This window comes from Saccostrea echinata, unplaced genomic scaffold, assembly GCF_033153115.1.
Source record: "Saccostrea echinata isolate AGI-Se365-2 ecotype Australia unplaced genomic scaffold, CSIRO_AGI_Sech_v1 ptg000056l, whole genome shotgun sequence".
Lineage (NCBI taxonomy): Eukaryota > Metazoa > Mollusca > Bivalvia > Ostreida > Ostreidae > Saccostrea > Saccostrea echinata.
Genome location: NW_026889805.1, coordinates 11,780,433 through 11,790,761, shown reverse-complemented (window position 1 = coordinate 11,790,761; position 10,329 = coordinate 11,780,433). Strand labels below are relative to the sequence as shown.

At 34.3% G+C, this 10,329-nt stretch overlaps 1 protein-coding gene across 1 annotated transcript; it reads left to right on the top strand.

The window, feature by feature from the left end:
- Positions 1–1,067: 1,067 nt before the first annotated feature.
- On the top strand, positions 1,068–10,329 carry LOC133173334 (uncharacterized). The gene is made up of 11 exons (XM_061308323.1): positions 1,068–2,044; positions 2,252–2,412; positions 2,903–3,047; positions 4,912–5,026; positions 5,315–5,410; positions 5,621–5,758; positions 6,035–6,208; positions 6,287–6,413; positions 6,500–6,769; positions 6,961–7,698; positions 9,514–10,329. The coding sequence occupies exons 1-11, from the start codon at positions 1,152–1,154 to the stop codon at positions 9,771–9,773; spliced, it is 3,117 nt and encodes a 1,038-aa protein (XP_061164307.1). The 5' UTR covers positions 1,068–1,151; the 3' UTR covers positions 9,774–10,329.

The following is a 10,329-nucleotide window of genomic DNA, read 5'->3' as shown; positions in this document are numbered from 1 at the left end:
ATAGGCTTGTTTTCATTTCTGTCAAAAAGATTACCTAAGATCATCTGAATAAGATAAGTGCCAGATATTTTTTCTTTCAAACCTTTTCAGGAATTACGACATTCTTGCATATTTCTTATACCTTATGAAGATTCCATTGGTGTTAGACATTATAAAATCATTCACCCTGTTATCATTGCATATTGTTAGATGGGATTACTTCATAAAATACCTTACATCGTCTCATATAAACTATTAGGAATTTATTTTAGGCTATACTCGAAAGTTTCATTACCCATCTCTAGGTGAAGGGTCAAGGTCAATTCCGATGGCCGTATTCAACATAACTTTGAACATTATTTAACGTACAGGGTCAATCCAAAATAAGAAGGTTAAATATGCAACTTCGAGTTCAGTAATCAACAGAGAAGCTCGGTAGTCTGATATCTTCATTGTATATATAACAAAATTAAAAGAATAATTATTGACAAGTATTTTAAGGGAATTATGTCTATAGTCTTGTGTTTTCTCCTCTGTTATTAAATAAAATACTCGAGGTTTTTTTTCCACAGGTAAGGTTCGATAACTGGAATAGGTAGAGAAGAAATATTACAATACAGATTATGTTTGTTGCAGGTCCTTTTTAAGCCACAAAATTAATCTGCCACGGATTATGTACAACAGTTACTGTGGCAACTATTCCCAAAGTCCTGCAGCACTGGTAGTTGTCAAAGAGCGTAAGTTAAAAGTGCTGTCATTTACTGATTTTTATTAGAAAATTAAAATAAGTACACGACTATATATAGTCGTGTATATACTTATTTTAATTTTCAAATAAAAATCAGTAAACGACAGGGCCGTAAAAATTGTCATGGTGCACATTAAAATAGCCACTGAAAGTTAAATCGAAAGTAAGCGATTTTAAGAAATTGGTCAAACCGAAAGTTGTTCAGAAGCAAAAGGTATGAACATAGAGATAACTATTATTAGTGCTGATAAAGAAACTTTATACGAGGGTATAATATTTGTTTTGTCAGTGAGGTTTTCATCAGAAATTGTATTTACATCAACTAGGATGTTTTCTTTTATTTAAAAAAAGGAGAAAAAAGAAGAAGAAAATGTTCGTGTTGTGATTTGAAGTTTTTCTTGATTTGTACTTTCGGTTTGATAAGATGGCAGCCGGTCATGGAAATATTAAAATCATAGACAGCGACAGCGAGAATGGCAGCGATAGTGAGGAAAATAATGTCGTACAAAGGACAGAAGACACAAGTAACGAAATAGACGACGAGGAAACCTTGTATGAAGAAGTTATCATTACAAGACAACAAGACAACACCTTACCAGAACAACATAACAACACAACAGAGAAAATCATTAAATGTAAAACTAAACATCACTGCCTTTTAATGAAAATGGCATCCGTTGGGTCAGATGTTTCCAACTTGAGAGTGAGTTTCAGCGAGGAAAACTGTGCAATAACGCTTCAAGGTCCTAAAGAACTCGTTCTGGAACGCAACGTATATTATCTGCAACGTCTAAACCTTGTATGTACTTCGTCGGAGCCAGTGAGTGCGAACAGACTTACCATACTTCAGCGGGATGGTTGTATTGAGAAACTCAGGCAAAGGGGCATGGTAGCCGGTCAGACTTTCTGTGTATTCATAGAAGAAAACCAAAATCCCACCGATCCAGCGTTACACTGTCTGGCCTTTTCAGAGAAAGAAGCGAAAGAAGCCCTGCAAAATAGCCTGGGTTGTTTCCAAAAAATAAATGTACCTTTCGCTTCCCACAATGTAGAACTATTCATGACCAGAACATGGGATGAGGAGACGCAGTCTCTCCAGAAATCACTAATGGTTGTGATCGAGATCGTTCACACTCAGTCAGTAGTGGAGGTAGAGGGTCTCACAGAAGATGTCCACAAAGCCGCTGACAAACTGAGAGACGTGTTCGAAGCCCACAGACCCGTACGCAATATTATACTTCGTGGCGCCAAGGCCAGATTGATCTGCAAGACTCACAATTTAAAGGAAGAGTTGACACGATTGAAAGAGGAAGCAAAGTAAGCTGTTGTTTATCACGATAATTAAGCTAACCTATCAAATAATGAAAATTTTATAAATGCATATCCATTGTGATTATATTAAATTGTTCTTTAAAAGACTACTTGCTTACCTTTTCACACAATTCGAAAAGTTCCTCACAAAATTATTTTCGCTATTCACATATTTTAACACTTAGCATATGTATATTAAATACCTTATCACAGACAGAAACAGGAGACGATAGATGTAACGGAAACACATGCTGACCATGAGGACACTCTCACAATCAAGTTCACGGATGACCACTCTCTGAGAACACGGATACAGAAACTAATAGATCAGATCAAGGATCTGGAACTGACCTTAGCTGACCTTAACAAGAATGGTTAGTTATACATGTATATACTTTTTTGGTGTCAATAAATAACATACAAGTATATATAACTTTAATTTCGTAGTCTTTGAAAATAAATGCTTAAAAAGTATGATAACGAAGTAGTAAGAAAATAAATAATGAACGGTATTCTGTTTATAAGTTATGTACGCCACTACGCCTTTCTTCAGTGCTTGAAGTGTTTCAGATTCTGGTCAAGTTTAGCAACGGTAATATCCAGTATTTTTCAAAAATATTTTTTTCTGTCTCATTTTTTTTTAAATTTCTGTTTTACTAAAAACATAAGGCGGTTAGAAATATCTCATTTTTCTTTTAAAATTGTGTGTATATCAGAAAGTCTGTTATAAGGATTTGTTTATATGTAAAATACATTGTAACAACTTTAAATTGACAGAAGTATGAGTTTTTTTTTTCTTTGATACATCAGATTGTGTGTTTTCTTATTCGAAATTTCATCATATTATAAACACTTGCGTTACAGATCAAGGCATTATCACAAGATGTCTAAATTCTGAGAGGGGAAAACGTGAATTAAGAAACTTAGAGGAAAAATATGATGTCTTCATTGATATCGTCGACAGCGATAAAACAATTGAAGTCAGATACATTGAAGACAATTCTTCTAGGTAATATCCTTCGTTTTATATATACTAGATGAAATACTGCTCATGCGCGGGGAATATAATTTTTATCACCGGTGAAGGAACAATACGAGGAATTATTAATATATCTGATAGTTTCTATTGACAGATGAATAACAGTCCTATAGCTGGCAGAAATGCTTTGTTAAAAATCCTGCAGCTACTGTAGACAGGACTTAAATATATGTCACTCATGCTCCCCCTTTTTGTTTCCCCCCCCCTTTTTTTTTATAAAAAATTGAAAAATGCCAGTTTTATTGACATTTTCTCTTTACATTTTAAAACGTTATTATTTTTTTTATCCTATTGTATATATATTGTACTCCGGGTGCTCCGTTTTCATTCCATTAAGGATATTTAAGAAGTCAATATGCGCATTTTGATAACTCGAGTCCTCGGGTATCTCGAAGTTTTTTCTCGGTACCATTGAGCTCGAGATAACGAGGTTTGACTCGTATATAATATATATATATAATATACAACAACATCATCATTATAATAATAATTTATTTGGCAACTAGACAGTTGAAAGTACATAATCACAGTTCAACTATTTAAAAAAATTATGTGGATCAAATATTTATAAAATAAATAACATATTACCAAAGAAACACCTAAAATTATTTACACTAAAAGTTTAGAATATGTTAAATATTAAAAATGATTACATCTTAAAAGTTATTGCACACTGACTATTAATGCTTGTTTAGTTTTTTGGCACACCATGGAAAAAAAACTGTTTTTGCATCGATTGATCTTGTAATTTGGTATTTTTGTAAGCGGGCTCTTTTCGAAGGTTGTATTTAGTTTCACTGGATGCTGGTAAAGGGCAATGTAATCGGTCAGAGAGGTTTTCCAACTTCTTGAAAAATGACAGGCACTGATTTTCACGTCTTTCCTCGAGGAATTCTAGATGACGATCTTTAACGGCAGCTTCATAGTCACATAAAGGTTTGATTATTATCATAGCCCTCTTTTGAATAGCTTCGATATTATGGATAAGGTGTTTTGGTTGGTGAATTGACCACACCGGTCACGCATACTCAGATTGGTCTCACTAGCGCTTTGTGAACTCGAACCAGATTAATTTCATCAAGCCTGCGCGTTTAAAAAATTGGCGAAGATAAATAAAGTCGTTTGGAGGCTTTTTCTACAATGTAACTTACATGCGCATCCCATGTTAGGTTATCGCTAATAATTACGCCTAATTGGTTTCTTTTACTTGTTCTATTTCTTCACCCTCCATGATCAGACGAGGAATCTCCTGCTTCTTTCCAAATGAGAATCAGATCACAAGTTTTTGTTTTGTTTTTTGAAGTATTCATGTAGAGATAATTTTTCTTGGACCACTCTATGATCTTATCTGCTGTTTTTTTGTAATTCTGATGGTTGTAGTTAGGCATAGCTTTGAAAATTTCGATGCTCGAAAGCTGTTCTTCCACTTCATCTGGTGTAATAATGAATTTGTCTGTGATTGGGTCGATCATGGTCCTGCCTCCATCTGACTTTGAGCTGTTCCAGATCCTTTAACACTGATGCGAATGCGCTGTTTATTTCATCTGCAAGCTTCACGATGTTTCCTTCAAATCAGTTGTTAGCTAGATTCTGTAAAATGTCGTTTTACTTTCCTACTCCCAAGAATGACTGTTTGCCACCTCTGTTTGTTGGCTGTTCTGCACATCTCGTCTACAGATCTTCTGTAGAAGTCTGACCTCAGGGCTTTATATTTATATATATATATATATTCCAATTTATGCCTAGGATGTATTTGCATAATTTTAAAAAATAATCCAACACTTGATATTAAAAATAAACTGTAAGAAATAAGAATGTACTGATTTTATTTAAGTCTGTCGGCCATGACCAGATCGAAGTCATTATCAAATTTGTCGGAGGAGAAGAAGAGTTTGACAGTCGGCTCCACTGAACTATTGGTTAAAGATGGCAGCGTGGTCAAAGAAAAGGTTAAGAAAAAATAATAACTTGTGATACACATGTCTGACAAAGGAGAAAAACCCAAGACCAAACTCTTTTCAAGATATTTCATGACTGATTAAATTGGACATTTTCCCCTCGGTGTTATTATAAAAATCTTATGCCTGTCATTCTAGTATACTGTGCTATAAATGAACGAATAGAAAGTCGCGCGTTTGTTTAAAAGAAATGGATTTTTTAATCTGATTCACTAATGTCTAACGAATTTACCCCACGAACGAACTTCCATTTTACTAATAAAACATTCTTTTCTGTAGGCTTCAGTTCTGGTAAATGTTCTCCGTAAATCTTCAATGTGGAAATATGGAAGGTTACCTCGCATGTTTTCCTCGGCTTCTCGACAGTTAAGAGACGTAAGTGGATTAAAATTTCCTAGAATATAAAGCTATAACAAACTAAACTGCATTCACTGTTTTTAAAATGACAAAAATGTGCAACAACTGAAAAAAGTAGCCTAAATGCAAGTTGGTATTTTTCATACATATATTTAAATATGACCTTAATTCAGAGATCGGAAGTATTCTGTGGTAAATGAAATATCATCATCTATGCTTCTTTGAAAGGATTTTGAAGAAGATTATGATGGAGAAGAAAATGTTATTCTGATACAGAGCTCTGAGAGGCTCACACACCTGTGTGATTTTGTCTGTAACATAGTACTGGAAGACTGGAATAGAAACGACAGCAAAAGCCATGAACAGGTAGATTGTGGAATGACGTCATGAACAGATAGGTTGCAGAATGATGTCATGAACTGGTAGGTTGCAGAATGATATCATGAACGGGTAGGTTGCAGAATGATGTCATGAACAGGTAGGTTGCAGAATGATGTCATGAACGGGTAGGTTGCAGAATGATGTCAGTGAGACATCTAAAATAATACAATCTACAATAACAGCAAGTTGTGAAACAGTTTGCAATTTCGTGTTGTTTATTTAGAATGTTGGTGATTGTATGAAATACTTGTCACATTCCAGAGGTTAAGGGAAGTTATTAAAAAATGTCTTCGTCATTGTGAGGACAATCAGGTGGATAGTATCGCATTCCCTCCCGTCGGCACTGGAAAACTGCTCAAGTTCCCGGATGATATGGTGGCCAAAATCATGATGGAAGAATGTGTTAATTGGACTAAAGGCAGAACTAGACTCAGGGTATGTTGATTTATTTAGTTCGTTTATTTCTTAACAGAAATGTACAAACAAATAATGCTTTTTGTTTTGTTTTTTCAGAAAATCGTCTTTGTAATTCACGACACAGGCGAAAGACAGTCATTTGAAGAGGAACTTGGGCGTTTTCATGGGATTTTGTCCAAAAAATCTAAACTCCAGAGGCTAGGAACACTTCTGCCTGTTTTCCGTACGTCTTCCTGTTGGTTTGATTTCAGATTGTTGTCTTTTTGTGTTGATATTCATAAAAAAGATAGTCCGTTTTGTACATTATAGGTAGGAGGGGTTCACCGACATCCCAACAGGAAGCAAAACAAAGTGAAAGTGTACAAAGTGTTACTTTGTCCTTACCTTACCTTCTACTTTCTGGGGAAAACTCACAGAGACTGAATGACTCCAGAAAGAAAATAACTGAAGAAATGGAACGCTTATTTCTCTCCAAGGAAATCATACAAAATAAAGGCTTAAACAAAATTTCTTGGGACGATAAACAAGATATTTTCGAGTTAGTGAGGACAATGGATGTTATCCTGATAATAGACTCTGGTAATTATCACCATCCATCATTTTCTTCGCTTAGTACTGTAGATTAGATACATCTTGAAGAAATGAAATAGTGTTTTAATTACTAGTGTCTCGTTTTATGTCTAAATAAATTGCTTTTATTTTTTTTTTATTACGAGTGAATCTAAGACCATACTTGTATATACAGTCTCATTTTAAAAATCTTTTTCTAGATAAATACGTCATCAGTGGACACCGAGATGACGTCCAGGCTTTAGCCAATAAAATCAGGGCTTTGTTATTAGACAGCTTCTCTGTAGAGTCTTTAGAGTCATCCAGTCAAACGAAACCAAAGCGATGGATGGGACCACGATCCAAGAAAGGCACGGAAGATTACTGGAGAGAGGTATTAGAACACCAAAAGACCCCCCTCTACTGGAAAGAGTTCAGAGGGGGTTATGATATCAAATATTATTTAAAACAACACAAAAAGGACTATTGCAGGGTCAATCCGGTCGACAGTGATACCTTTAAAGCTATCAGCGAAATGGTCGAACAGACATGGGATCAAACGCTCGTCGGACATGGTGCTGATGCTAGAAGTTTGAGTCACCAAGGCATTAAAGTGACCAATATCGAAAGAGTTGAGAGCATAGAACTGTTTTCACATTACTCACAACAGAGAGAACGGATTATTCGGCAGATGTTAAGAAGTGGTTTGAATAGTTATCCAAGAATTGAAACAGTAACCCAGAAAGGTGGCCTTTTAACTACGCTGAAAATGCCCAAACTTCTTAACACCAGTCTTTATTTAGATATAAATGAACATTATCTTTTTCATGGTACCAAATCGTCCTTCATAGAGAATATTACCAAAAAGGGCATTGACCCAAGGAAATCTTCCGACAGGTTGCTGTTTGGGCAGGGCATTTACTGTGGTGAAAGTTCTACAAAAGCCGACCAATACACAGGTATTCAATTTAAATATGCGATTCCTTTTATCAGGTTGTAAAATTACTTCATTTGAATCTTTATAACAATAAAAGCAATTTGTGAAACAGCTTAAAAACCAAAACTTCAATTATTCTTAAGGATCACTGACCCTCTGACAACATTCACTCGGATAAATGACTGTTTTTCCTTTATTAAGAGCCATTCTCTGAAATGACTTGAACTTTTATAAAGGAGCTGTGGCACGCACAGTCTCAGAATTTTTCCAAAGTCTAATAAAAATCTTTGATACCGTTCACTCAAATCAGGCAAAAGTTGGTTGCTATGTGTCACGGCTACTATGGCAACATGACCTAAAGTTTGAAAAATGGCATTTTTGATCATGTTCAAGGCTCCATAATTAACGTTTGCAGAAATGCAGACAAGTGACAATAACTGTTTCCAAAAGTTGAAGGCTTGATGTTTTAAATGCATGATAAACAGGATTACTATTACATACGTTACTATGGAAATAAAGTATTTTATTCATTTTAATAACATCATACACTCAAAAATAAAAGCATAAGTTGAAATGCGACCAAATAGTAGAGATCCATGTAACATATTCCAAGGAAGAAATATGATATTTCTTTTTGTTTGGCAATGGTTGCTACGGTTTAAATACCGCAAAGGGATTTCAAATTTTCCCTCTGTATGTTTTAGTCTAATCCTACCTTTTTCAAAGAGCACATTTTATATGACACCCAACACAATCTCTTACTGAATGCAAGAAGCTACCAAGTAGGGTTAATATTTCTTTAGAGTTAACGAAATTGATTATTTCCCTTCTTGGTTACCATAGCAACGTTATTAAAACGTTATTAATGTATGATATTCAACTTAAACTCTGTAAGATAAGTACAATTCAAGATGAGTCAAATAATGTATTTCTTGATTAAAAGGTTAATTCCTAAAGTAGGAAAAATTGACTTTAAAACACTGGTACATTGTTTCTATGGTTACACTACAGTGTAGCAATTAATCCCAATTTTTCTTATGTTTTCTTTGTTACAAGGTCCTAACAATGTATATTTGCCAGTTTTGAATTTCCTGTTTTTCCTTAAGGTAGCAGCATTAACCAAAACTTAGCAACAAATTTTGTGTGGCTACTTTCTGTTACCATGGCAACCATGAAAGTTATCTTAGAATAATATTGCTAATACCTCATTACTTATTGTCAGATAATTTTTTAATTTTTTTTTTTGTGTTGTTGATCGAGTTTGATTATGTAACACCTATCATTAGTGAATATTGAGCGTTTTTCACAGCATTTAAAATGTATTCCAAATGTATCCATGGTTACCACTTACTTCTTAATAGTTTTCAACATAAACGGCAACAAGTTGTAATGTTTTTATTTTTATGAGAGTGGTTTGTTTGATTTTCTTAGTCTTTTAAAGGCACAATAAAGATTCAAAGTAGCTGAAAGTCTTTCGAACTTTTCTGGCTGTTTCCATGACAAGACACATAGCAACCAAATTTTATTTGATACTATCATATGTTTCGGGTGTTAATTGTAATAATGGGCAAAGTTTTGTCAAAATCGGTGACCATGCTAGCCCAAAAAAAGTTTAAGTGGGTACAAAGAATAGCTCTTAAAATGTCACAAAACCAATTATGAAATTTTTTTTCCCGAAAGGTATGTTGGAATTGTGTGTATTTTATTAAAATACATAAATCACATTTCTTGTGAAAAATCACCAGCTTTACAGAAAATGAGTGATCAAAGGAACGACAAACCTGAAGATTTACACAAGGTTTTGAGCTTCATGACTTGTATTGCTTACTTGTTTCAGATGACAAAACTAATCGTCAACAGACGAATCTGAAGATGCTGATGGTCCGGCTGTTGATTGGTAACCCGTTTGTATCGGGAAAAGAACACCCTTACAAACACCCTCCTTGCTCCAGCTGTAAGACCACTAACTGCTTAGTTGGGGAACATTGTCATTACGACTCTATCATTGTAGAAGGGAGGTGGATTTTCCGAGAATTTGTTGTTTATGAACCTAATCAGTGCTACCCAGAGTATATCATCACCTATGACAGAGTTTAACACATACAAATGATCAAATTAGTGGCATTTAGAGTATATCATCGCCTATGACAAGATGTTAACACATTAGTGCTATCCAGAGTATATAGATCTTCACCTGTAACAGAGTTTAACACATACGAATCAATGTACATCTAAGACAAAGTTTATCAAAAGTCAAGATTAATGTTTCATTCAAGGAGTCAAATCAGTATTATCCCGATTATATCATTAAATATATGATCAAATTCAGTTGAATCTTCAACTTCTATAAATACATGTACGGAATTTTGATATGATTACAAAAATATAAAATCGAACATTTAAGGTTTATTACAGTTATATGTAAGTTTAGATTAAGTTTGCTGTTGGTCCAGTTACCCAAGGATTTAGGGGTACTATTGAACAAGGACATTTATCCAATGCAGTTTGCTTTATTGACTTGGGAATAAATATCTCAAAGGTCAAAGTGTATTATGATAATGATTTTTTTTTATTTCAAAACCCTCAAATTAGGAATTGTTGCGTTTAAAGGCTTTTATTCTTCATTTTATTTAATACAAGGTTGAAATTGTTT

Excerpts from the sequence above, each read along its gene's own strand:
- LOC133173334 (XM_061308323.1), top strand. The coding sequence starts at position 1,152 with ATGGCAGCCGGTCATGGAAATATTAAAATCATAGACAGCGACAGCGAG. Across the intron at positions 5,027-5,314 it reads GCAGCGTGGTCAAAGAAAAG|GCTTCAGTTCTGGTAAATGT; the intron begins GTTAAGAAAAAA and ends TCTTTTCTGTAG. Across the intron at positions 7,699-9,513 it reads AAAAGCCGACCAATACACAG|ATGACAAAACTAATCGTCAA; the intron begins GTATTCAATTTA and ends TACTTGTTTCAG.